This window comes from Pipistrellus kuhlii, unplaced genomic scaffold (assembly GCF_014108245.1).
Source record: "Pipistrellus kuhlii isolate mPipKuh1 unplaced genomic scaffold, mPipKuh1.p scaffold_m20_p_3, whole genome shotgun sequence".
NCBI lineage: Eukaryota > Metazoa > Chordata > Mammalia > Chiroptera > Vespertilionidae > Pipistrellus > Pipistrellus kuhlii.
Window position 1 is genome coordinate 63,053,858 of NW_023425529.1, and position 27,931 is coordinate 63,081,788.

The window sequence follows — 27,931 nt, forward strand, 5'->3', positions numbered from 1 at the left end:
GCATACCAACAAAATGCATGTTTATCTGAAATTCCCTCATCACCAAAAAGGCAGGTGTGTTCCAAGGCAAGTGTCAAGAAGAAGAGATTTTGTCTAGAGTGAGTACTTGGCTATACTTCCCATGTGTCTGTTTTTATCTTTCTAGGCAGTCATTCTCTTTCCATACTGAACCAGGCAGGAAGGAAGGAAGGAAGAAAAAAAAGAATTAAATCTTTTGCAAAATAATTGACAATCACACTAAATCATTCAGTATATGCTAGCTTTATTCACAGTCTCTGAGGAAACCAGCAATATGATGTTGCAATTTATTTAAAACAATTAAAAAGCAATACACAGAAACTGAGTCTATGAAACTAACACATAGAGTTTTGCACAGGCCTGGTTCATTATTGGCATCTAATCCATGTGGTTCATTTGTACAACACAGTGCTCCCTGAATGTTGCAATCTAGATTACAATTCAGACCCCTTCGAGGTGATTCCAGATTAGGTCCACAGACAGTGCCTTCAGGATGGATTAATGCCTGCACCAGGGGGCAACTCAAGGCTTTCCCCTGTAGCCCAGGGCTTTCTGGACAGCTCCTCCTGCTGCCTGTCCCCTGTCCTGTCCATTCTGGCCCCGCCCTTGGGGCCCAGCTTGCTGTGCAACCCTTTATGAGCTCAAACCAGCAGAGAAAGTTGGGCCCAGGTGCAGAGCATACAGCCAGGGCTTTCTCTGCATTTTGCCATGGTTCATGGGAATAAATTAAATTTCTTATGGACTTTAGGTTTCTACTTGATAGCCAGTCGATCATCTCCCATCCTGCCTTCCATCGAAGACAAGAGTTTCATAGAGGACTGTGTCGAAGCTCACAATGAAATGCGTCGCACAGTCCAGCCCCCCGCGGCCAACATGAAATACATGGTGAGAAAACAATGAGCTGGGATTATACTAAGGGATCTTGGCGACTCATTTTATGGACGTATTTGTATGAATTCAGTTTGGACTTTCAGCATGCAGTTAAAAATCAAACCTTGGGCCCTAACCAGTTTGGCTCAGTGAATAGAATGTCAGCCTAAGACTCAAGGGTCCCAAGTTTGATTCCAGTCAGGGGCATGAACCTTGGCTGAGGGCACATCCCAGTAGAGGGTATGCAGAAGGCAGCTGATAGATGTTTCTCTCTTATCGATGTTTCTAACTCTCTCTCTCTTCCTCTTTGTAAAAACTCAATAAAATACATTTTTAAAAATCATATCTTGACTGAGCTGTCTCCAACAGGGTGGTGATAGAAGAGAAAGAGAAAGGAAGTCTCAAAGCTGTTACTTGCTAGTGTTATGTATGTGTGTTTATTCACATACGGTTTATAGCTGTGAAGACATGAATTAGTATATTCTTGCATTTTATTTTTTAATTATTGTATTGTTTATTTATAAACCTCCTTTTGCCCATCCCTATATATACAGACATTCCATATAAACACATACTTATCCTATATTTTCCAAATGAAAGGATAAATGTAGGTTAATTTAAATTTTCAAAGCTACCTGAAGAAGAAAGGAATAAGGAAGTAGAAACATGAACCTCCTTTGAATTTACTTTGTTTGATATATCATTCAACATCGTAAACATGCAATCATTTTTGTTATTTTAACACTTTACATTAAAAATCTATCTGGTATTCTCCTTCCTTCCTTTCTTTCTCCCTTCCTTTCTTTCTCTCTTCCTTCCTTCCTTCCTTCCTTCCTTCCTTCCTTCCTTCCTTCCTTCCTTCCTTCCTTCCTTTCTTTCTTCAGATCAATATCCACCTTGTATCATTTTCCTTCTCCTTAAAGGATATTAATATTTGTCTTACTGTGTGTCAGTTGTAACTAATCCTATCAAGTTAGTATATTTGTGAGTTTATTTCTCAAGTTATGATACATATTATCATTAGTCACAGAATTTTTAGTTGCCCTGGCAACTTCTATCTTCCCGCACATTGTTTGTGATGAGAAATATACTGGACCATTTTCTTTGTTCCTATGGATATCAGAAGTATTTTCCCTCTGGCTGCTTTAAAGAAATCTCTTTATCCTTGATTTTGAGCAATTTGATTATAACGTACCATGATGTAATATTGTTCTACTTTTCTGGAGTTCATTGGGCTTCTTGGATCTGCAGGTTTAAACAAATTAGAAAAAATTTACTTAGGCAATGTATAGTCTAATACTAAAGACTCCAATTATAAGCATATTAATTATAAAACTTGAAGTTATCTCAAAGCCCAATGATGCTCTTTTCATGTAAAAGTTTGCTTTTTTTCTGTCTCTTGCTTTCTTTATTAATTTTAATAGATGTGTTACTTCTGGTTTAATTTCTACTCATTAATTTTTCTCAGTACTAATTTTTTAATTTATTGATTTTAGAGTAAGAGGCAGAGATAGAGAAACAAATATTATTCATTTACTTATTCATACATTAGTTGATTGATTCCCATTAGTGCCCTGACCAGAGAGAGTCCTCAACCTTGGCTCACCTTGATGATGCTCTAACCAACTGAGCTACTCATCCAGGGCCTTTCTCCCCCATTTTTTTTTTTTTTTTACTGTATTACTAGGGGCCCAATGCATGAATTTGTGCATCTTTAAAGGAACTGTGGACCCTGAGGCTGTGGTGAGCACATGGGTGGATGGATCTAGGCCCATCCTCCTCGCCCACCCAGCCCCCCTCACTGCGGCCCCTGATCTCCTCTGCTGACAGCCCTGCTCATGCTGCTGGCACTCCCAGGTGCTGATGGCACTGGACCCACTTGCACTGGAGCTATTGGGACCAGTGACAGCATCTGGTGTGAGCTTGGCCAGCACTGTCAGCCAATACCAGCAGCAGCTGCAGCCCCAATCGCCCCTCAGGAGCAGGGTGAGGGGGAGAAGCCCAGAGTGGCAATCATGGCTGGCAGCCACTTCTTGCACACTCTGACAGCACAAGCACCAGGTGCAAGCAGCAGCTCCAGGGCCAACAGCGGGTGCATGCAGGTCTGGCACTGGCAGTAGGTACAAAGGCCAGGTGGGACCACAACTCCCAGGAGCAAAGAGTTTTTTAGTAATCAACAGAGGCTCACAATGATGACAGCGGCCAGTGTCCTACCTTGGTCTGGTGCCCTGCTCATCTGCTCAGTCATCCCGCCATGACCAATGCCCACCATGTTCTACACTCTGCCACCTGCTACCAGTGCCCACCATGTTCCATGTGTGTCCCTAGTGGTCAGTGCACATCATAGCAACTGGATGTTCAGTTGTTCTGTTGTTCTGTCTTTCAGTCTATTTCAATATTTAGGGTTTTATATATATAGATCAAGAGTCCTGGTATGAAGATAAGTTTGTATCAGATATCTGAATTTGTCCATTTTAGCTTGTTGGGTGATGGTAATTTTTGTATTTATGTAAATATTCTTGTCAGTTTTGTCTGGTATGGACTTAGGTTACTTGGCATTTTGATCCTTTTGAGTCTGGTGTTTAAAATCTGTAAGGCAGAACAAAAGAAGTGACTGAGGCTAGGGATAATTATCTCCCTCTATTAAGGAGAGATCCTCCTGAGTACTCTACACAATTCCCAAGGTTATGAGGTTTTCCAATCTCGCTAGCAGGAAGAAGCAATATTCCCAGTGCTGTGTAAGCATTAGGTATCGAATAATAGGCTCTCCTGTCATTTTGAGTGATTCATTCCCTGGCGGTGCATATGTTCTTCATATGTGTGTGTTAATCAAGCCTCCTTGGAGCTCTGCCTCTGTGCACGCCTGTGCTTTCTAGTATTCATTCATGGCCTGAACATTCTCCCAAGGCAGTAGGTAAGGACTCGCCTTACTGGGTTCCTCCTTTCAGGGATCATGGTCCTTGTTGCCTGGTTTCAGGTGTCTTGCTTTTGCACACACGTATGTTGTTTTTCTTGTTTCATGTCAGAAAGTTACTCCTTCTTGGCCAAAAGTAGAAGTGACAACTGTTGGCTAAGACTTCCACAGGAGTTTCTCCTGTCATCCACTACTGCCTCATCCTGAAAAACCAGGCATCCCCTTTCTCATATCAATTTCTATAAATGTCAGAGAAGATAGAGCATGATGTGTTAACAGGTCAGCCCTGAAATCATGCAAACTTTTTAAAAGTTTGTATTGATATATAACATTGTATTAGTTTAAAATATAAAAGATAATTATTTTATATATGTATATATTGCAAAATAATTACCAAAATAAGTTAAGATCCATTACCTCATAATTACATTTTTTTCTTGTAATGAGAATTTTTAATATTCTTAATATCTGAACAACTTTCAAATATACACTAAAGAATGGTTAACTATTCCCACAATACTGTACTCTAAAGCCTAAAACTTGTTTACCTTATAACCTGAAGTTTGTACATTTTGACCACCTACAAATATGAATGGCCACAGACTGTAGACTGTTTCTGAAGCACAACTTAAAACAAAAAACAAAAAACTGACTAATGGTGAAAGTAATAAATGACAAAGAAAAACTATATTTTATTACAGTTAAAAACTTAAAATTTCACTGATTTCCATATTAGAATAACTTAAATGCAAACAAATATGCACAATGCAATTGAAATTATTTTTGTCTTTCAGACTTGGGATGAAGGTTTAGCGAAGACAGCAAAATCATGGGCAGACCAGTGCAAATTCGAACACAACAAATGTCCAGTAAATCATTGTCATCCAACTTTTCCATATGTGGGAGAAAATATTTGGTTAGGTCGATTAAACAAATTTAAACCAGCAAAAGCTATTCGTTTTTGGTATAATGAAAGAGCATTTTATACTTATGCCAGTCAACTTTGTACCAAAGTTTGTGGCCATTATACACAGGTAAATATTTGAAATTTTATTCATTAGTTCTTATTTATGCAAATTTCAATCACAAGACTTTTTTTTTTTTTAGCAATTTCTTTTGAGTTACTCTTGGGTATCTTGAAAACTCAATTTTACTTAGAAGATAGATTTACTGGATATAGATGTCTCTGGATCTTATGTTTTCTGGATTTTAAAGATTATTCTATTGTCATCTCAATGCATTAATTCCAATAAGATATTTACTATCAACCTTTTATTTAGTGTATGTAATATGCATTTGTTTCTCTTATAAGCTTTATAATTTTATTTTGCTTTTTGTATTTCTGTTACATATTACTTATTGTTGATAGTATTACAGATATCTCCAATTCCCTCCCTGCCCCACAATCCTCCCAGCCTCTACCCACCCTTAAGTCTTTCCTACCCTATTGCCCATGTCCATGAGCTATGCATATCCTATCTAATAAAAGAGAAATACGCAAATTAACCATCACTCTGCGACAAAAATGGCGGCACCCATAGCCACAAGATCCTCTTAGCCCTGCTGGATTCCCCAAGTCCCCCCAGTGGCAGCAGTCCAGGGTGTCTAGCTGGAAGGTGCCTGGCCCCATGCAGCGATCCCTGCCCAGTGGCTGCAGCCCAGAGTGTCCGGCTGGGAGGCACCAGCGCCCAGCGCGATCCCAGCCAGCAACAGCAACAGCATGGGCTGGGATCTCAGGCCAGCAGGGCCACACATCCCCACTGCACAATCCCCTGGCCACAGTGACGGCTTAGGCTAGGATCTCAGGCTGGCTGGGCCACTTAACCAAACTACAAGATCAACGGCGGCAGCCAGGGCTGGGGTCTCAGCCTGGCCAGGGTGCGATCCTTCCAGTGGTGGCAGCTTGGGGTCTCAACCATTGAGTCACACCAGCCTGGCAGATATGGAGGAATTTTAAATGTTTCTTTAAAAAAATACATATATATTAATTTTTTACAGAGAGGAAGGGAAAGGAATAGAGAGCTAGAAACATCTGTGAGAGAGAAACATCGATCAGCTTCCTCCTGCACACTCCCCACTGGGTATGTGTCCCCAACCAAGGTACATGCCCTTGACCAGAATCAAATCTGGGACCCTTGAGTCTGCAGGCCAATGCTCCATCCTCTGAGCCAAACCAGCTAGGGCTGTTCGATATGCTAAAGAAAAACCCTATCTAATAAAGAGGGAATATGTAAGGGAGGGGCATTTGGGGGTGACCAGGGTTTCAGGGGAGGGCAGTTGGGGATAATCAGGCTGTCAGGGGAGCAGTTAGGCATCAATCAGGCTGTCAGGGGAGTGGTTAGGGGTGATCAGGCTGGCAGGCAGAAGCAGTTAGGGGCAATCAGCAAGGCAGGCAGGCGAGTAGTTGAGAGCCAGCAGTCCTAGATTGTGAAAGGGATGTCCAGCTGCCTGTTTAGGCCTGATCCCATCAGACATCCCCCAAGGGGTCCCAGATTGGAGAGGGTGCAAGTTGGGCTGAGGGACACCCCCTCCTGTGCACGACTTTTGTGTACCAGACCTCTAGTAAGTATATAAGTTCTTTGGTTTCTCTCTTGCTGGCCTCCCAACCCCACATCGAGGTATGCCAGTCTATCCCATGCCTCCCTGCTTTGAATATTACTTTGTTAATCAATTCATTTTGTTCATTAGATTCCACAAATAACTGAGATCATGTGATATTTGTCTTTCTCAGTTTAGCTTTTTCACTTAGCATAATAGTTTCCAGGTCTTTTCATGCTGTCCCAAAGAGTAAGAGATCCCTTTTTTTATACAGCTGCATAGTGTTTCATAGTGTAAATGTCCTGGAGAGTTTTTGTCCATTCATCTACTGATAGGCACTTGGTTTGTTTCCGAATCTTAGCTATTGTAAATAACAGTGCTATAAACACAGATGTGCATAGATTTTTTTCTGATTGATGTTTTGGCTTTTTAGGATATATTCCAAGAAATAGGATCACTAAGTCAACCAGAAGTTTCTTTATTAATTTTTTGAGGAAAATCTATACTGTTTTCCATAGTGGATACACCAATCTGTATTCCCACCATCAGTGAACTAGTGTTCTCTTTTTTCCACATCCTCACTAGCAGGTGTTGTTTGTTGATTTTTTATGTTAGCCATTCTGACAGGTGTGAGTTGATATCTCATTGTCATTTTAATTTGCATTTCTCTGATGATTATTGACTTTCAGCATTTTTTTATGTGTCTTTTGATCATTTGTATAGATTTTTTTCTTTGCAACAATATGGAGCTATTTTATAATGTACTAAAGTTTGCTTCACCTTTTTGTATGGCCATTTACTGAGTTTCTTAGAACTATAGGTCTATAATTTAAATCAAAATTTGATAAATGCTGGATATTGCTTCTTGAAATATTTCTGTTACTGACTTCTATCTGCCCAGATTCTAGTCACCAAATTTGATTGCCACTAGAATTTTCCCATGGTTATTGATGTTCTCTTTCCTTTCTTAGTTTTTTTCCTTTCTGTGACTAATTTCAAATATTCTTATTGTTTTATTATTAAGTTCACTACTCTTTTCTTCTTTAATATTTAATAGACTATTAATAATAATTAGTTTATTTTATCATCTTAGATGTTAAAACTTACATCTCTAAAAGCTTGATTTTTGTCTTTTTTACATAATCAGTAACTATGGCCAGAATATTTGAACTTTCATCTACCTTTTCAACTATATGAGGTAGTTACAATGATTATTCTAATGTTTTCTCTATGTTACTTCTAGGGTAGTTTCAATGGATTGATTTTCCTTCTTTCTTATGGGTAAATTTTTTCTGCTTCTTATCACATTAGATATGTTTTATTATATCCTCAATGTTATAAATCTTGCCTTCTTGGATGCTTGATTTATTTATATGCCTATAATATTCTTGAATTCCCAGTTAAGTTACCTGGAATTTGTTTGATCCTTTTGGTTCTTGCTTTTAAAAGATATTGGAGGCAAAATTCTGCATATTCTACCCACTGCCCCAGAAATTATGAAAATTGCCAGGAGAGCTATTGGAAAAGGCCCTACACCTGGCCCAATGTATGTTCCTGTGTTCTTTCATTTAGTTTATATAGATGGTTCATTTCAAGGTCTAGGGTAGTTCTTCAAATGCATGCTCTGATTAGTGCTCTGCTGAATTGGGGAGGTATCCTTAATAGTCTCACTGTTAGATTTTCACCACTGAGGTACTAAACCACCCAAACTCCTGCCTCTTTATTCTCCACAGACTCTCATCTGTCTCTCAACTATGTGGATTCATTAGGCTTCTCCTGGTTTTTCCAACAGCCCTATCCCACCAGTCATGGCCTGGAAACTCTCTCAAAGCAACAGCCAAGACAATTATATAATTCAAGCATCCCCTAACCTGAATTTTCAGGGGGCATTATCCTTTGTTGTCATATGTTCAGTATCCTGAAGATTTATATTTCCTACTAGTGACCTGGTGCACAAAATTTGAGCGGGGGGGGGGGGGGGGGGGAGGGAGTGTTCTTTAGCCCAGCATGCACCCTCTCCAATCTGGGACCCCTTGGGGGATGTCCGACTTCTGGTTTGGGGACATCCCTCTTGCAATCTGAGACCACTGGCTCTTAACTGTTCACCTGCCTGTTTGCCTGTTTGTCCCTAACTGCCTCTGCCTGCCGGCCTGATGCCCCAAACAGCTTCCCTGCCTGACTGATTGTCCCTAACTACCTCTTCCTGCCAACCTGATTCCCTCTAATTGCTCCCTGCCAGCCTGATCACCCCCTAACTTTTCCCCTATTCGCCTCATCGCTCCCTAACTGCTTTCCTGCTAGCCTGATCATTCCCCTAACTGCTCCCCTACCAGACTGATCATCCCCTAACTGTTCCCCTGCCAGCCAGATTGCCCCTAACTGCCCTCCCCTAACAGCCCCTAACCACCTCTGCCTTGGACTACACCACCATGGCTTTGTCTGGAATGACATTCAGAAGATGTTGGTCTAATTAGCATATTATCCTTTTATTATCCTAATAAAAGAATAATATGCAAATCACCCATCACTCTATTACACCCACAAGCCAATCAGAAGCGAGCATGCAAATTAACCAAACCAAAATGGCTGCAGCTACAGAGAGAGCAGAAGGGAGCCTTGGGTTTTCCAGGCAATGAAGGAAGCCAATTTTCCCCCATACCCTGACTGGTCCAGGCCTCCACTCCAGGCTACAAAGTTTCAATTATAGAAGATAAATAAATCTCAACAAAAATGGCAGCAGCCATGGAGCTGAAGAGAGCAGGAAGCTGTGGTTGACCTGATGATGGAGAAAGCCAATCTTCTGCAGCCCTGGCCTGCCTTGGCCTCTGCTTAAGGCTACAAAGTTTCAATTATAGAAGAAACATAAATTCCAACAAAAATGGCTGTGGCCTCAGAGTGAGCAGGAGGCTTGACTCCAATCCAGGCTACAAAGTGTCAATTGCAGAAGATAAATAAATCCTAGACACCAGAGCCTCCACTTGGGTTGCCAGGGGGTGTGGCTAGCCTACAAACGACCACATGCCCCTCACCCAGGCCACCTCATGCCCCAAGGGAACTCCCACCCTGATCTGGGACACCCTTCAAGGCAAACCAGCTGGCCCCCACCCATGCACCAGGCCTCTATCCTATCTAATAAAAGAGTAATATGCAGATTGACCATCACTCCAACTCACAATATGGCGGCCCCATGTGGCCAAAGATCCTGCCCCTGTGTGGACACAAGATGGCCACCATAAGATGGCCAGCAGGGGAGGGCAGTTGGGAGGCACCAGGCCTGCAAGGGAGGGCAGTTGTGGGGGGACCCAGGCTTGCAAGAGAGGCAGTTTGGGGGTCCATACCTGCAAGGGAGGGTGGTTAGGGGTGACCAGGCCTGCAGAGAAGGGTAGTTCGGGGCAAACAGGCTGGCAAGGGAGCAGTTAGGCATCAATCAGGCTGGCAGGGGAGTGGTTAGAAGGTGATCAGGCTGGCAGGCAGAAGTGGTTAGGGGCAATTATAAAGGCAGGCAGTGGAGGAGTTGAGAGTCAGCAGTCCTGGATTGTGAGAGGGATGTTCACCCGTCCCTGTGGGTTTGGGCCTAAACCTGCAGTTGGACATCCCCCAAGGGGTCCCAGATTGGAGAGGGTGCAGGCTTGGCTGAGGGACACCACTCCCATGCAAGAAATTCGTGCACTAGACCTCTAGTCCTATATAATAAAATAGTAATATACAAATTGGCCATCAATCCAACACATAAGATGGCCGTCCCCATGTGGTCAAAGATGGTTATCCCCATGTACACACAAGAAGGGTGCCAAAATATGGCTAGCAGGAGAGGGCAATTGTGGGCAATCAGGCCAGTAGGGGAGGGAAGTTAGTAGGGACCAGGCCTGAAAGGGAGGGCAGATGGGGCCCATCAGGCCAGCAGGGAAGGGCAGTTGGGGGTTACCAGGATTGCAGGAGAGGGAAGTTGGGAGGGAGCAGGCCTCCAGGGGAATGCACTTGGGAGGAACCAGGCCTGCAGGAGAGGGAAGTTAGGGGCAACCAGGCCTGTAGGGGAGGGCAGTTTGGGGCAACCAGTCCAGCAAGGGAGGACAGTTTGGAGCAATTGAGCTGGTAGGCTAGCAATTAGATGTTGATCAGACTGACAGGGGACTGGTTAAGGCATAATCAGGCTGGCAGGCAAAAGCAGTTAGGGGCCAGCAGGCCAGCAGGCAGGTGTGGTGGTGGGGTTGGTTTCTGGGAGAGATGTCTAACTGCTCATTTAGGTGGAATCTGGCCTAAACAAGCAGTTGGACAGCCCTCAAGGAGTTCCAGATTAAAGGGGTGCAGGCTGGGTGAGGGACAGACAGATCCTTCTACCCCTGTGCACAAACTTCATGTACTGAGCCTCTAGTTAGAGACAATTTTTGAAATTATTTTGCTTGGTTGTTGTTGAGAAATGGAAATCACATTTTAGGCATGACACAGAGCTCCTAGGATGGCCCATTTAAGCAAGTTGAATTAACATACCTATCTGTTTAAGTTGAATTAACGTACCATTGAAAGCATGTCATTCTTATCAGAGGTTCACTAAACACAGAAATTAACAGCTTTCATTCTCCTATTCCATTTAAACTTTGTCTGACAACAAGAGGCTGTAAATTTAGAAATCCTTATCAGAATAGCTGTTGTATACAATGACTTTGGTCTGGCTAATGCTAGGAAAATTGAGGCAAAGGATCAATTGCCAGGTGTCCCGGTAACAAGAAGAATGCAATATTCTTAATATGGCACCAAGGCTGAGCCACAGCCTTTACATAATCCTTTGTCTCCTCTTTTACTGTCAGGGGAAAGGAACCTGTTTGCAAATTCCCATTGTCTCTTAGCATTTCACAGCAGAACCACAAGCTCACTCCACATTGGATGATGCACACAGCTGTGTAGAAAGCTAGGAATAGGTGCATTCCTCATATTGGATCAACAACTGTATCTTGCTTAGTGTTCTAAAGAAAATAAGGTAAAATGTTCTCACTGTTACCATCTGGAGATATTTGTACTGAAGTTACAACCAATGTTCATATTAATGTTACATTTAGTTCCTTTAAGAAGGTAAATATTTAAAACCTATACATGTTCAATATTTATCTTTACCATTCCAAAATTTTTAAAAAGGTCACAATTCAGATATATTAAGAAAATTAAATTTCATGGTGTAGTCAGTTATTCAATAACTGAATTTTTAAACATGAATTCCTTTATAAATATACACTGAGTGGCCAGATTATTATGATCTCTGAATGCATAATAATAAGGCCACTCAGTGTATATCTTATGTAATAAAAGGCTAATATGCAAATTTTCCCCTTGACCAGGAGTTCGACCAGCAGACTGGCTGGCCAACTGCCCATGTCCCCTTCCCCTGGCCAGACTGGCTGGATCCCACCTATGAATGAATTCACTCACTGGGCCTCTAATATATATATCCTGAGAGGCCATATTATTATGCATTCAGAAATCATAATAATCTGGCCACTCAGTGTATATATGTGTAGTTGTATAGTTTATTAACTTTCTAAAACATTCCAAAGGAATAGGTATTTTAAAGAATTAGCTTAATCTCATTTGTTTAAGTGGTAAACTAGGTCAGAATTGATCTGTCACTTTCCAAAGACACACACATGATTAGATCCAAAACTCATATCTTTTCTGTTCACTGTGTTTTCATTGCACTTTGCTGCCTCTCAGGCAAACAGCCATTAAAATATATTTTCAAAAACTGTTGATTATAGCTACTATACCCAGATCATGGGAAATAGGGAGTAATACATCAGTTTATAAAATGTATCAACACATTACGTTAATTGAATTGTAAAATAAACAAGTTCAGAAAATTCATTTGTGTTATCAAAATCTATATAATTTAAAAAATAATTTTGTTTTCCAAATGGAGTAAATTAGTATTTTCCTTTTTGTTTATTTAGGAAATTGAAGAAAATTCCACTCTATCATTGTCATAAAAGAATACTAATTTTTTCACCTCTTTATCTCCCCCTGCCTCACCCTTTGGTGAGTTTTCCATAGGGATCTTCTTCTGAATAACAGCTATTCTTTACAATGAAAAAAAAAAAAAATTAACCATCCTTATGGCAAGCATGTTTGTGTGTGTGTGTGATATTTTTTTTTGCAATAAACTCAATATATTCTTAGTCTCTGTTTCTATCTGTGTCTTATAAATTGACAGAAGTAAGATTATGGTTAAGACCACAACTTTTAAAATGTGATCATCAACTATAATAAGTACTAATAAAAGGTTTTAGAGGGAAAAAAATAAAAGTCTATAGTTGTTTTATTTACACTGTGATTTCAATATTATTTGTATTATATACCCATGGAGAAAATAATATTTTCATAAATTATCTAAAATAATATTATTTTGACTGCATATTATATTATTTGATTTATGAGAATTATAAGTGAGGAAAATCTAGTTAGGTAGCTTTCAATAAAGCAGCCTTTTAAAAATTTGTTTTAAACTAAATATTACAAATGAAAATAGCCAATAAGAATTTATGTCTACTCATTTTTATCACACAACTAAGATTATAGCTATTCCCATAGTGCATTGTGGCATAGAGGTGTTTCGCATATTTTAATTAAGAATTCCTTTTCTTATAGGTAGTTTGGGCCGATTCACACAAAGTTGGTTGTGCAATGTCAATTTGTCCTAAGCTTGGATATAGTGACTCACTAATTTTCGTATGTAACTATGGACCTGCGTAAGTTATTTTGCTTTTAAAAATACTTTATATTAAAATAAATGTTATATTTATTTATATATTTAATAAATGAAGTATTTACTAAGTGAAGTCTCCCTCTATAATGATGATAAAAGAAATAGATGAAAATAGCTGAAACCGGTTTGGCTCAGTGGTAGAGTGTCGGTCTGGGGACTGAAAGGTTCCGGGTTCGATTCCGGTCAAGGGTATGTACCTTGGTTGTGGGCACATCCTTGATAGGGGGTGTGCAAGAGGCAGCTGGTCGATGTTTCTCTCTCATTGACGTTTCTGGATCTCTATCTCTCTCCCTTACTCTCTGTAAAAAATCAATAAAATATATTTAAAAAAGAAAGAAATAGATGAAAATAGAAAGTGGTGAAAGAATATTATCTTATGTAAAGAATTACACCTACCATGAGATATTTAATGTTCAGAGTAAAAGTGAAGGACATTCTTTATTAAATAGAACAACAGATAACATAAAATGCATCGCCACGCTAAGTACAGTACTAGAACACAAAATAGACTGACAGCTGCTTCCTAATATAGCAGAACATAACTGGAATGAGCAAGTGATTCTGAATGATAATGAAAAGCATATTTTTCTGAAGAAAAAATACCATACATTTTATTGCCTTTTTCATTATTGTGTACCTAAATGGAAATATAACATAAGCCTAATGGGAGGCTCCAAAAATAAAATTCTGGAATTCTAATCCCATTGATCTGTACAAGAAACAAGTTAAAATCCACCCACAACACAACCATTTAACAAACAAAAATATTAAAATAAAATATACAAAAGATGAAAATCTAAATATAGAATAAATACATAAGATTGGTAAAAGAAGCTGAGATATGTCAAAATTGCTAAGGAGAGGCTAAATTTATATATCTCCTCTTGTATTTATTCTACTTCTCAGTTAGCAACAGAAATGAGTATGACACATGTATGAGTTTTTTTAAAAAAATGACAGATACAAAAATTAATAAGAAGATAGCCAAAATCTTAACTATGTGAATAATTATATCAAATATAAATGCTGCAAACACCCAAATGAAAAGGTAGAGATTGTGACATTAGATAAAAATCCAAAACCAATTATATGCTGCCTACAAGAAGCATCCTATATATGCTACTATGCAAGTTGTCCCCTTCTATTATATTCCATCTTTGTGTTTTTGTATTTCAAATAACACTTTAAAATATAAAAAATTAATTCTTAGCTATGGGTCATACTTTGCTCATTGCTTGTCTGTAGATCTATGTAGAAAATCTAATGGAGTCTATAAATACTCTTCTAGAACTAATAAGTAAGTTTAGACATTTTTCAAGATACAATATCAAGATACAAAACTCAATTACATACCCATATACTGGCAATGAATAATTACAAGCAAAAATAAAATGACATTATCATTTATAATAGCTTAAAAATATAAATTATCATATGCAATATATCTTTGTGAAGCAGGATGATACAAATCTGGTGCCAATGTTCTATTTTGCATGACACATTTGTAACAGCATAGAATACTGTTTGATGATTTCAGTGGGATTTTGTCTGTATGTTTTCTTATATGATTTTGAACAAATCTTAATTTTCTCAAGCACAGTTTAATACTCTATCCACTACTGAGTGCTAATAATGTAATGAAGTACTTAACTGTAATATACTATGGAAATGCATTCAGATAGTTATTTTTACAAAGGAATATGGTACAAATATTTTTTCATGATATATATATATATTATCTAGGGATTATTCTGGCAGAAGGTAAGAAGGACCTGTGCATTGAAAATTATAAATTCTTCATGAAATCACATACACAAATAAATATATATACTTTTTTAATAGGGTAAAAGACTAAATATTGCTAAAATGTAGTTTTTCACTAAATTGATATATACATTCAACACAATTCTAATTCTTTATTATAAATGTTGAGAAACCTTGATCCTAAAATTGATATGAGAATAAAGAGGACTTAAACTAGCCAAAACCACTAAGAAAAAGAACAAATTTAGAGGACTGACACTATTGTTTTCAAGAATTATTATAGCTAGAATAATCACAACATTGTGATATTGACATAAAGTTAGACAAATAGATCAATAGAACAGAATGAGGACTTCAAAATTAAATCTAAACAGGATTGACCACATGTGTTCAACTGATTTTTAATAAATACAAAAAGGCAATGCAGTAGAAAAAATTTCTTTCAACAAATGCTGTTGGAACAAAATGTTATCTAGCTATACCTATATATAGTATATCAATATATAGTATACTATATGTAAAATCAAACTTGAATTTTCACAAAATAAAACCTGTAAAAATAACTCAAAACTAATCTAAGATCTAAATATAAAACATAAACTATAAAAACTTTGTACCCTTAACATAGCCAACAATTTTTAGCTAACACACCAAAAAGATGATCCATAAAAGAACAAATTGACATCTTGGATTGCATTAAAATCACAATTATTCAAAGACATTGGTAAGAGAATGAAAAAAAAAAGCTACAGAGTAAAAGAAAGTCCTTGAAAAATATATCAGATAAAAGACTTGTACCAATAATTTAGGGAGAGCTGTTACAATTCAATATCAAGAATACTTTAAAAAATAAAAAAAATGCATAAAAGATTAATAAAGAAAAGTTGCAGCTGGCGCAAAAACAATGATAAAAACCTCAGTATCATTAATCACTAGGGAAATACAAATGAAAACCACAATGAATATCGCTACACTACAATTGGGCTAAAGACTGGCCATTCTAAATCCAGAGGAAGATGTGAAGGGACTAGCATTCTCAACCACAGCTGGTGGGAATATAAAGTGTCACAAATATTTTGCACACAGTGTAGAACTTCCTTTAAAAGTTAAATATGCACTGACCATATAATCTACTTATTTCACTCCTAGAGATGTAGTCAAGGAAATGTATGCCCGTAAAGACACATATATGAATGTTCAAAATGTGCATAATTATTTAATATGTAATAGTAAAAAAATTGGAACAACACAAATGTCGATAAACGTATGCATGGATAAATGAATTGTGGCTTATTCTTTAATGGAATATTGCTAATGTTATTAATGTTTTCTTCGGGTAGTTTAAGTAACATTTTTAAAGTTTACCACAAACACTGAGATGGAAAAAAGCAGGTTTGTTAAGATGTATCAGCTTATGCTATTGAAAAGCAGGTGTTATAATATCTGTTAAATGGTACCATTATTTTGGTATATCATTAAGCAGGACTAGATAAGAATGATGATATTATACTTTTAAAATAAGCCATAAAGCATATGTTTCCATTTGCTATTTAAAATCTGCTTATTCCATTTACAAAATAGAGATAATCTTAGTGCCCTACAAAAACAAACAAAAAATAATTTTGGCTATTATATACATAACTACACTGGTTTCATATCTAATTTGTTTTATTACATATTAAAGAATATAACTCCTTGGCTGGGTGGCTCGGTTGGTTAGAACATTGGTCTGGCTCATCAAGATTGCAGTTTTAATACAAGAATCAAGCCACCAAGGAATGAATATATAAGTGAAACAACAAATTAATTTCTCTGTTTTTCTCTCTCCCTCTCTTCCTTCCTCTCTAAAAAATCAACAAAAATTTAATTTTAAAGGATATAATTTTGACATAGTGAGAACATGATGTAGAGATCAGTTTTAAAGCATCTTTTTACAAAAGAAATTAGCATAAATTTGGGGGGGAAAGTCATTTTTCTTTCAACATTCATGACCTAATGAGCCACAAAAAAAAAATAAGTAAATTAGAGGAGTAAATAGCCATTTGACTACTCAATGTTTCCCTTTTTTTTTCAGAGGAAATTATTTAGGAAAACAACCTTACACTGAAGGAGCATCCTGCTCTACCTGTGGAAAAGAAGACACTTGTGAAAACAGCCTGTGCAGTAAGCAAAAAGGGAAAAGTAAATTGTAACTTCCTATTTGGAGAGCAAAGTTTCCATAAATTCATTAATTTTCAAATTTAGCTCCCCTAAAGTTTATAATTTATGAAGAATATTTCACTGCTGCTATATGATAATATAACTCATTTGTCATACATCATACTTAAACTCAGATAATCCCTCCCTTCTTCACTGATTATTTTCCCTCTGAGGCTAAAGGACAGGTGGGAGTGAGGTATAATTATGATCCAGTGTGCTGCTATACAGTATTTGCTGCTACACAAGGAACTATTAGTTGAAATGTTTATTGGCATTTGGCTCCATTCTCCTCCTTTTATTAGCCCAGGGCACAAAATTTGTGCACTGTGGGAGAGGGTCCCTAAGCACAGCCTGCTTCCTCTCAAAGTCCAGGACTCCTCACTCCTTCCTGCCCACCTGCTTGCTGGTCCTTACCTCTCAGGTCACTCCTCCTTAGCAATATCGCAGAGGCAAGAGAGGCTTCGGCCACCATCACTGCGGGCACCAGCTGTGAGCCCAGCTTCGGGCTGAGCAACGCTTCCCCTGTTGGAGTGCACTGACCACCAGGGGGCAGCTCTTGGATTGAGCATCTGCCTCCTGGTGGCCAGTAAGCATCAGACGGACCAGTCGTTCCACTGTCATTTCACAGTCTGGTCAATTTATATATTAGGCTTTTATTATATAAGGTTTGTGTGAACTCTTTATGTGTTAAAGATACTAACCATTTATTAACTACTAGAGGCCCAGTACACGAAGATTCGTGCAAAAATGGGCCTTCATTTCTCTGGCTGCCGGCACTGCCTTCGCTCTGACTGGACCCGCCTTTTTGCTCTAGCCTGGAGCCACCTTTCCATCTTCAAATGCTGTCTAGAGGCCTTGAGTGGCACAGAGTGCCAGTGTCCTGCCCCACCTCCACATGCAAATTAACCCACCATCTTTGTTGGGTTAATTTGCATACTCACTCCTGGTTGGCTGGTGAGTGTCACCAAGGTACAGTAAATTTGCATCTTACACTTTTATTAGTGTAGATTACTGCAAATACATTTTTCCCAGTTTGACTTCTAAAATCTAGGTTCATTAGGGATTTCTCCTGTAGCCATATAGATTCTTTTAGATGCATGTTTTCTTCCTTGTTGGAAGTCTATGTTATTTTTATTGCTATAATTTCCTATTTAAAGAGTGTCTGATTCTTGTTGAGTTGTATTTTCTTCTAGTGTTTGCAACCATGGGACCATAATGGCTTCACTTCCAACTTTATTTTTTATAACATATTATGATTTATTTTAAGAGAGAGAAAGAGAGGAAGAAAGAGAGAAAGAGAAACATTGAGCCCACAATTGGGGCATGTGTCCTGACAGGGAGCCCAACCAGCAACCTATTGGTATATAGGACAGACATTCAGACAGGGCCTCAGGCTTTTTACCCTTTGTTGTTAATGCTTATAGGAGTCAGAAAGTCCTTCACAGGTGGTTTAATATGCTAATGAGCTCCTAGTTTCTGAAAGAGGCTGAAGATTCTCATGCAGGGTTTTCAAAGGACAGGGGCACCTCACACAATCTCCTTGGAAGCCTATGCCCCCTGTGGCCTCCACGCCCAACACATGCTTTGGGAACCCCTCGCCTGTTGGCAAGGCCCCGCACTGATCTCATATCTTGGGGAACCCAGGTTTCTTCTCCAGGGAGGGCCCATCTCACCCCACTGGGTGGGAGAGAGATCCATGGTACCAGCCACTATGATGTCTCAACCTCAGCATGAACAGAAAGCACAGGCAACAGCTGTGAAGAACTGAACACTGAGAAGTGGGCCCACTTGGCCAAAAGGGCATAGAGGCCAATATAAATGCTCAGGTGCCTTCCCATGGGGCCCTCTACACAGTGAAAGGGATTAAATCCTTTCATGTCCTTTATAAATTGCTGCTAGATATTCAAAGAATTGGTTTGGAAGTTTGTTTGGGATAATTATACATTATGCTGTTGTAATTCTAAAATATCAAGAGATGTGTTACCTTTGTCTCCAAGCACCAAAAGGATGATTTTCTATTAATTCCCAAGGGTGCGAGGTACTATTATAGGTAATGGGAGTAACACAAATCTGGGTAAAATTATAATGACCTTGTAGAATAATATCATGTAAGGATATTCTGTCTTCTTTCAAAAAGTGTCTATTCAGATCAGTTACCCATTTTTTTATTGGGTTGTTTACCTTCATTTTGTTAAATTATATGAGTTCTCTGTAAATGTTGGAGATTAAACCCTTATTGTTGATATCATTGGCAAATATGTTCTCCCATGCAGTGGGCTTTCTTGTTATTTTATTGATGGTTTCCATTGCTGTGAAAAAGCTTTTTATTTTGATGTAGTCCCATTTGTTTATTTTTTCTTTAGTTTCCATTGCCATAGGAGCAGTATCAGTGAAGAAGTTCTTTCGGCATATGTCTGAGATTTTGCTGCCTGTGGATTCCTCTAATATTTTTATGGTTTCCCATCTTATGTTTAAGTTCCAGCACTATGTTGAACAGGAGTGGTGAGAGTGGGCATCCTGTTCTTAGGGGAAATGGTTTTAGTTTCGCCCATTGAGTATGATGTTGGCTGTGGGTTTGTCATATATGGCTTTTATTGTGTTGAGGTTTGATCCTTCTATTCCTACCTTGTTGAGAGTTTTTTTTTTTTTATCAAGAAAGGGTATTGGATTTTGTCAAATGTTTTTTTTTTTCTGCAACATTCACTCACTTCCTCTCTCTCAGCTCCATCCTGCCAGCCACCATCTTTTCCCCCTCCCAAACCCATTTTATAGATGAAGAAACCGAGGCTCAGAGAGGTAACACAGCTCTAACTGGCAGAGTCTGTGTTACTCCAAAGTCTGTATAAGGTCACCACGTCCTCTGCTACCCAAGACCTTCAGGTGGGTGGCATTGCTAAGTTCAGCTTTCCTCTCCCTCCTGTTCTGGGACACCCCATGGTCAGCAGGGCTGAGCAGAGAGGAGAGGTGGGGCTCTGAGAGAGCCAGCAGGGGACCTGGCCATTATTTCTCTGGAGCCGGGATAAAGAATCAATAGGAGAAAGAGTTGGCATTCTCAGGCTATTCAATTGTATGTTCTTTCCACTAGTGACACCTGGTAGGCTATGGGCTATCAGAGCTAGCAGCCGGGAGAGGCGGGGGGGAGGGACTGAGAGGTTAGCCATTCCCACCCAGCCCACATTGCAGGATGCCCTCTGTGTGGGGGGCGACCAGTGGTGCTGGCGCCCCCTGCATCTCCTGCCACCCACGCCCAGTTCCCCATTCACCATAAGGCAATGGGAGCCTGCCCCTGGGGGAAAGGACCATGTGGTGGTCAGTGTGCCTCATACTGACTGGATGAACAGTCATTCTGGTCATTCTGCCATTAGGATCAATTTGCATATTACCCATTTATTATATAGGATTATTAAAATTGTGACTCACTCATGAGTAACACATCAACACGTTAAGTGACAAGCCAGTTTTGTCTTCCTTTCCATTTAGCCCATTGTTGTTTCCAGGTTGTTCTATTGTATGTTCTTCCCACAAATGGAAACCGGTAAACCATGGGCAATCAGAGCTTGCAGACGGGAAAAACCGAGAGGTTGGCTATTCCCGCCTGCTTCCCAGCACCGCCCCTGCCACCAGTTGCCCTCTGTGTGTGGGGTGACTGGAAGGGAAGACTTTGGCCTAACACCAGACTGAGTCCCCTGCCACCCAACCCCAGCTCCCCATTTGACATCTGTCAATGGAAGCCTGACTCAAGGGTAGAGGACCATGAGGTGGTCAGTGCACCTCACAGTGATTGGTCCAGTGGTCATTCTGGTTGTTCTGCCTAGGGTCAATTTGTATTATATAGGATTATTAAAATAGGGACTCAGGAGTAACACATTAATGTCCAAATTAATTGAAATTTAAAACTAGTGCTTCCTTTCCATCATCATCCTATTAATTCTCAGAACAGACACTTTTCTAAGTGTCTAAATTCTTTGATTTAAGATAGAGTGAAATGGATGAAGGTGGTAGATATAAGAAAAATAAATAATTATAATGCCATAAAATAAAGCTGATACAAAATAAAGCATATTAAAAGATTTCCTTTATATAAATTTCAAAATCAGGCAAAACTATTCTACATTTGGACTCAGGATAGTGGCTCCCTTTGGAAAAGAAAGAGGATAATTAACCTACTTTTCTATGAGATATGTATGTTTGAATATTCATTATACACATCACTTACAAATGACTTAGAGTATGGTCCCTCTAATTTCAGATTTCATTCAAAGCAATTTTAAAAAATAAACTTACTTCATTATGTCTGATTTGGAAATTATGTTTTCTCCTTGAAAAAATAAAAATATAACAATGAAACACTCTTTTTTTTTCATTTCTCCTTCCTACCCTGTATCAAGCCACTGTCATTTCTCTCCTGAACTAGTCCAGTCTACCGTTGCTCTTCCTATTCTACTCCAAACTGTTTTACACAAAGAAAATCAGATCGAACACCTTTTCTTAAAATTTCTCATATGCTTCTTACTACAATTGAAGAAAAATCTGACTGCACACCATGTAGCTGCCAAGCCCGTGTTTCTATTAACCCTCCTGAGCCAAGCTCCATTATCAACACCTTCAAATATTCTAACCCCCTTTAAAAACTCAGCATCCAAATCACTTCTGGATCTGTTTCTACTTTCAAGATTGTTTTATTTTCCCTTAGTTTTGGTGATATTCTGTTTCTTGGTGTGGTACATTGACTCTGAAGATGGCCTCCAACTCTGGCACACACACACACACACACCCCTTCCCTCTACTCTCATCAACCAGTGGAGCGTATTTCTCCTTGCCTTGAATAAGGGATTTGATATTGTGCCAGTTCTGAAACTGATCTTTAAGAGACCTGGAAGCTTTGACTTTTGCTATCTTGGAAGCTCCCAGTGTAGAGGAATCGATGCTCTCCTGCTCAAGAGGTCACATGGAGAAAGGCCCTAGGAGAGGAGGGGTCATCTTTCTGTTGCAACCCCTCCTGAACTGCAGCGAAATGCAGCCATGCTATTGACTCCTGGTGACACTATTTGTAACAGCAATTGCCTGGTAGAGCCAGACAACCCAGAAAACTGTGGGAAATAATAATAAGTTGTTACTACTGTATTTGGAAATCTATTACACAGCAGTAATAGACACTTGGTGTGACTAATAAGTTTTTGCTAAACTGTAGAAAGTTCTACCTTTGCCTCTGCTGATCAGGTGGACATGGGGATGTCTCATTGAATCCAAACACAATTTAGTGAAAGCTGGGCTAGAATATAGGTAAAACTTGGTCAACCTCTGTTGAACCCGGTTCCAAGAGTTTAGGTTTCCATGGCTTTTCAATAATAGATTGGGGTGTTCACTGTTGCCCTTCCCTGGTGGTCATTAAACTCCAATATCTTATTGCTTTAGCACACTGCAATCACTAATATATCTGCTTTTATTTCCAGGGCTTTCAGCCTAGAGATTTATCCTCTTGCCCTCATAGCTTCAAAATTAAAATAGCTTGAGTACAACATGGATATCCATTGGGCTAATTTCATCAACCTCTACCATTCACCTGAACCCTGACCTACTCAATGCAGAGTAAGCCCATATATTCTATGAGTAAAGCTCTTTATCCCCAGAGATAAAGCAACATTCATAACATCAGCCCACCTCTCTATGGATCTCCTGCTCTGAAATCTTCACCCTCTAGTTTTTGTTGCTTTGGATCTCTGTTGCTCTTAAACACTGATTCATTGTATTTTATTTGGATTTTCTAGCTGTGATTGATGACCACTGTTGCCTGTCCCCAATGACTACATTGCTGAGACTTAAACGGGTATTGACAATGGTCTCCAGTACAGCACTGCACAAACTGCAAAGGCTGTAATAAACTTTGAGACCTGGTAGGAGGTGTTCTCCAACTTGTTCCTTTTCCAACTGTTTGGAGATTATTTGATTGGCCCTTTACTCTTGGAAATTAATGTTATGATAAGCTCATTAATTCCATGGAAGACCTGGAAATTGTGGTTGGTATTGCATTGAGTTTATAGGTAAATTTAAGAAGGATTAACATCTTTACAGCATTCACTATATTAATAAAGATTGAGTTTAAATGTTTTCAGTTAAGTTTTAAACTTTTCTCAGTAAAGGCCTTGCTCATCAAGTTAGATTTCTTAATAGCATGTATTTGTTGTTTAAAATGGCATATTAAAATGATATTTCCTAATTGACTTTTGCTAGTTAATAGAAATATAAATTATTTTTATATTAGTCCAACATCCAAATATCTTACATAATTCTCTTAAGAATAGTTTTTTAATACCCTTGTCTTTTCTTAATGTTCTCTATAAAAATCATAAGTTTGTTTTGTCAAATGAACTTTTACATCAGTTATTTATTTTACTAATATTTATAGTTAGTGAATCTTCCAATACAATAATTTATAATTGTGGAGACCATTTTGTTGTTCCATACTTTAAGGACATTTTTCAACATTATGTATTTTTGCTTTAGAGTGTTTTTATTTAGTCCTTATGGGTAGATTATGGTAGTTTTCTCTTTTCTTATTTTCCTATGACCTTTTATCTTGAATGAATAATTTTATCAGATATTTTCTGCATCCCTTCAAATGATCCCCAAACATTTTCTTTAATGTTATAAACTTCATCAAAATATTTCTGTCTTTTTTGCTTTTTGGATACTTTTTTTGAAAGCATTACATTGTAAGTTTAATTTTTTAAAATGTACTTGTACTCTCAACTCCTCTTTGAATAAGTATACTTTTTAAAACTGGTCCGTTTTAACAAATAGTTTGAAATGATTGCAAAAAGATTGCAAAAAGATAGATACAGGATGGTTTTTAATTTTTAATTTTATGTATTTATTTTTTAAAATAAATCTTTATTGTTCATATTATTACAGTTGGTCTTCTTCCCCCCCCCCCCCATAGCTCCCTCCACCTGGTTCCCACCTACCCCCATGCCCTTACCCACCCACTATCCTCATCCATAGGTGTAAGACTTTTGTCCAATCTCTTCTTGCACCCTTTCCCCCCTGAGAATTATCAGTCCACTCCCTTTCTATATCCATGACTCTATTATATTTACCATTTTATTCCATTCATCAGATTTTTTATTCACTTGATTTTTAGACTCACTTATTGATAGACACATATTTGTTGTCCCTTTGTTGTTCATAACTTTTATCTTTATATTTTTCTTCTTCCTCCTCTTCTTAAAGAATTCCTTTCAGCATTTCATATAATACTGGTTTGGCAGTGCTAAACTTCTTTAACTTTTTCTTATTTTTTTAATTTGACCTTCAATTCTGAATGATAGCTTTGCTGGGTAGAGTAATATTGGCTGTAGGTTCTTGCTTTGAATATTTCTTGCCATTCCATTCCTGCCTGCATAGTTTCTGTTGATAAATCAGCTGACAGTCGTATGCGTACCCCTTGTAGGTAACTAGCTGTTTTAATCTTGCTGCTTTTTAAAAAATATATATATTTTATTGATTTTTTTACAGAGAGGAAGAACAAGGGACAGAGAGTTAGAAACATCGATGAGAGAGAAACATCGATCAGCTGCCTCTTGCACCACCACTCCTACCCCCACTGGGGATGTGCCTGCAACTCAGGTACATGCCCTTGCCCAGAATCTAACCTGGGACCTTTCAGTCTGCAGGCTGATGCTATATCCACTGAGCCAAACCTGGTTTCGGATCTTGCTGCCTTTAAGATTCTCTTTTTATCTTTTGCCCTTGGCATTTTAATTATGATATATCTTGGTGTGGTCTCTTTGGATTCCTCTTGTTTGGGTTTCTCTGCACTTCCTGGATTGGTAAGTCTATTTCTTTCACCAGGTAGGGTAAGTTTTCTGTCATTAGTTATTCAGATAGGTTTTCAATATCTTGCTATCTCTCTTCTTCTGGCACCCCATAATTCAGATGATGGTGCATTTGAAGTTGTCCCAGAGGCTCCTTACACTATCTTCATATTTTTGGATTCTTTTTTCTTTTCCCATTGGGTATTTTTTGCTTCTTAATATTTCAAATATTTGACTTGATTCTTGGGATCCTCCAGGCTTGTTGGACCTCTGTATATTATTTTTTATTTCAGTTGGTGTATGCTTAATTTCTGATTGGTCATTTTTCATATCCTTGGGGGTCTTGGTAAATTTCTTAGAGGTTTCTAAAAGATTCTAATATATATATATATATATATATATATATATATATATATATATATATATTTTTTTTTTTTTAATTGATTTTTTACAGAGAGGAAGGGAGAGGGATAAAGAGTTAGAAACATCGATGAGAGAGAATCATGGATCAGCTGCCTCCTGCACATCCCCACCGGGAATGTGCCCGCAACCAAGGTACATGCCCTTGATTGGAATCAAAGATTCTTGAGTAACCTTATAACTATGGTTTTGAACTTTATATTCAGTAGTTTGCTTTCCTCCATTTCTTTCATTTGTGACATGTATTTTTGTCTCCCATTTTTGGCTGCTTCTCTGTGTTGATAGAGTTGCTTTGTGTGCGAGGTGTCCTTTAGGGACCAGTGTCTCAGCCTCCCCAGTCACCTGAAGTGGACACTATTGGTGCACCCCTTTATGGGCTGTGCACACAGTCTCGTTATAAGCAAACCTTGATTGCTGTTGGTATCACTGGGAGGAATTGACCTCCAGGCCAATTGGCTGTGAAGGCCAGCTATGTCTACAGTGGGAGAATTGCTGTGCTGGAGACACCCTTATGGGGCAGAACTTGCTTCACTGGGGCTTTGGTGCTCACTGAGTAAGCCCCTTAAGTGTGTTGCTTATGGATGTAAGGAGTTGTAATCTGGTATGGTCTCAGCACTGGGTACACTGGCTCTTGGATCTCCAAGGAGGTACAAAATCAGCCACTGCCTGAGGCTACCTAACAGGAGCTACAGTGAGATATGTAGATTCCTCCTTTTTTGTATCAGGTTTCAAAGTGCCTAGATGAGGCCCAGCTGTGAAACAATGCAGGTTGCTGCTGCTGGACCTTAGGCCTTCTTTTGGAAGCTTTGGAGCTCTCTAACCCAGCTAAAGTTTGTTAGATTTTAGGTTTCAAAAGGACAGGCCATTCATATGCAAAAGTTGCTGCTCAGAGCTTGGGTAGGATTGTAAATTGGGTTGGGTGGAGACTCAGGAAATCACCAGGGCAGAGCAAAGACCAATGGCTGCCTGTCATCTCTGCCCTTAAGGGATCCCCTAATCTCTGTGTCCCCAGGCCCCATTCCGGAACAATGATTGCTGCAAGCACCTCTGAGAGAAAACTGCCCTCCTGTTCTGTACCAGTCCAGATTCTCCACATATGAGTCTGAGTCTCCAGAGTCTCACCTGTAACTGGAGTTCAGAGCAATCAAGAGTTTGTATATCCCTCCTGATAGAAAAAAAACAGCACTGCACCCAGTTGCCAGCTCATTTCGCATGTGCCTCTTCATCTCCTCACCTCTGCACCTCCTACCAGTCTCAATGTGCTTTTTTCTTTCTTTCTAGTTGTAGAAATTCCACTCAGCCAGATTTCCTATGGTCCTGGATGATATTTTTTTTTGTCTCTTGTTTGTAGTTTTTATGTGGTTATAAGAGGAGCAAGTACAGATGTTTACCTAAGCTGCCATCTTGGTTGTTCTCTGCAGTTTTTAATTTTTAAATCTTTTATCACATCTTATTTCCTCCTTCATTTTTGTTTATTTATTATGTCTTCTTTCTTGTTTTCTTATTATTTTTATAATCTTGGTTGTTGCTTGGGCCTCTCTGTGCCTCCTGAATTATGAGAGGTGATTTTACTAAGGAGGTGATTAAGAGCATTTAAGTGTCATACAAAGTTCTGTGCTCAAAATAAGTAAGCTCTCAATAAATTTTAGCTAATAGTTTAAGTTCCTTATTTTCTATCTTTTGAGGCATTTTTTATAATATTAATCACTCTCTGTAATGGTCATTTTCACTCATTTTTATTTCCTTAGTCCATTTTTAAAATAATGATAGATTTTCTTTCCTTATTTTTCTATAAGGAGAGGAACTTTATTTTGTTCTGATAATCATTATGTCCAAAGGCTGGAATCATGCTCAATACACAGCAGGCAATTAAAATAAATAAATAAATAAATAAATAAAAATAAATAAATAAATTAAAAAAAGGAAGGAAGGAAGGAATAAAAAAACAAACAAATAAATAAATGAATTCCTAACTGCAGATTGCTGAGAGAACAATAAATAGAGGAGAATAATTTGAAGGGGGAAAGAGATTGAGCAAAATTTGGAGCAAGGAACAGTGCATAAATGAGTGAGCTATTTCATGGAAGGCTATGGGTACCCAAAACACTACATGAAGGACTACCTTTTTCATAGATTTTTAAATGGGTATGACAGAGTATCAACTATAAAATAATATAATTTTGTCTATGTTTGATTTTATGCCTTCAAGCAAAAGGTATTTTAGAAATATTTGGGGAAATGACATTGTTGGCAGAGACCATCACTTGGATTTTTAAGTACAACAGGATTTGGGGAGGAAGCTTTCATTTTTTTTTAAGCTAAAAGGCCAAATTTTGTTTACTAAGTTGGTTAACTTATTCTAAAAGCCCAAAAAGCAAATGAATACTTCTAATTTTATATTACTTTTTCTATTATAGGAAATGAAGTACGTGAAAGACTTACAAGTATGTATAAAGCTATCTGAGTTGATTTAATTACTTTGGGTCCCTTGAAACTAAATTGAGCTCCTAACTGTTGTTTTTTATTGACAGAATATCCAAATTGGCATCCACAGGGACAAGCACCACAGTTGGCAGCATGTAATCTCCTGTGTCTACTTTGTGTTCTTCTGAGAATGTGTTAATCTTTATGTATTATGAGAAA

The 27,931-nt window shown here is 38.5% G+C and overlaps 1 protein-coding gene across 1 annotated transcript; it reads left to right on the top strand.

Annotated features, from left to right (window-relative positions):
* Positions 1–726: 726 nt before the first annotated feature.
* Positions 727–27,911, top strand: GLIPR1L1 (GLIPR1 like 1). Its single transcript, XM_036457035.1, has 6 exons — positions 727–903; positions 4,597–4,836; positions 12,974–13,074; positions 16,930–17,018; positions 27,706–27,732; positions 27,820–27,911. Exons 1-6 carry the CDS (start codon positions 727–729, stop codon positions 27,909–27,911), a joined length of 726 nt encoding a protein of 241 aa, XP_036312928.1.
* Positions 27,912–27,931: the final 20 nt, after the last annotated feature.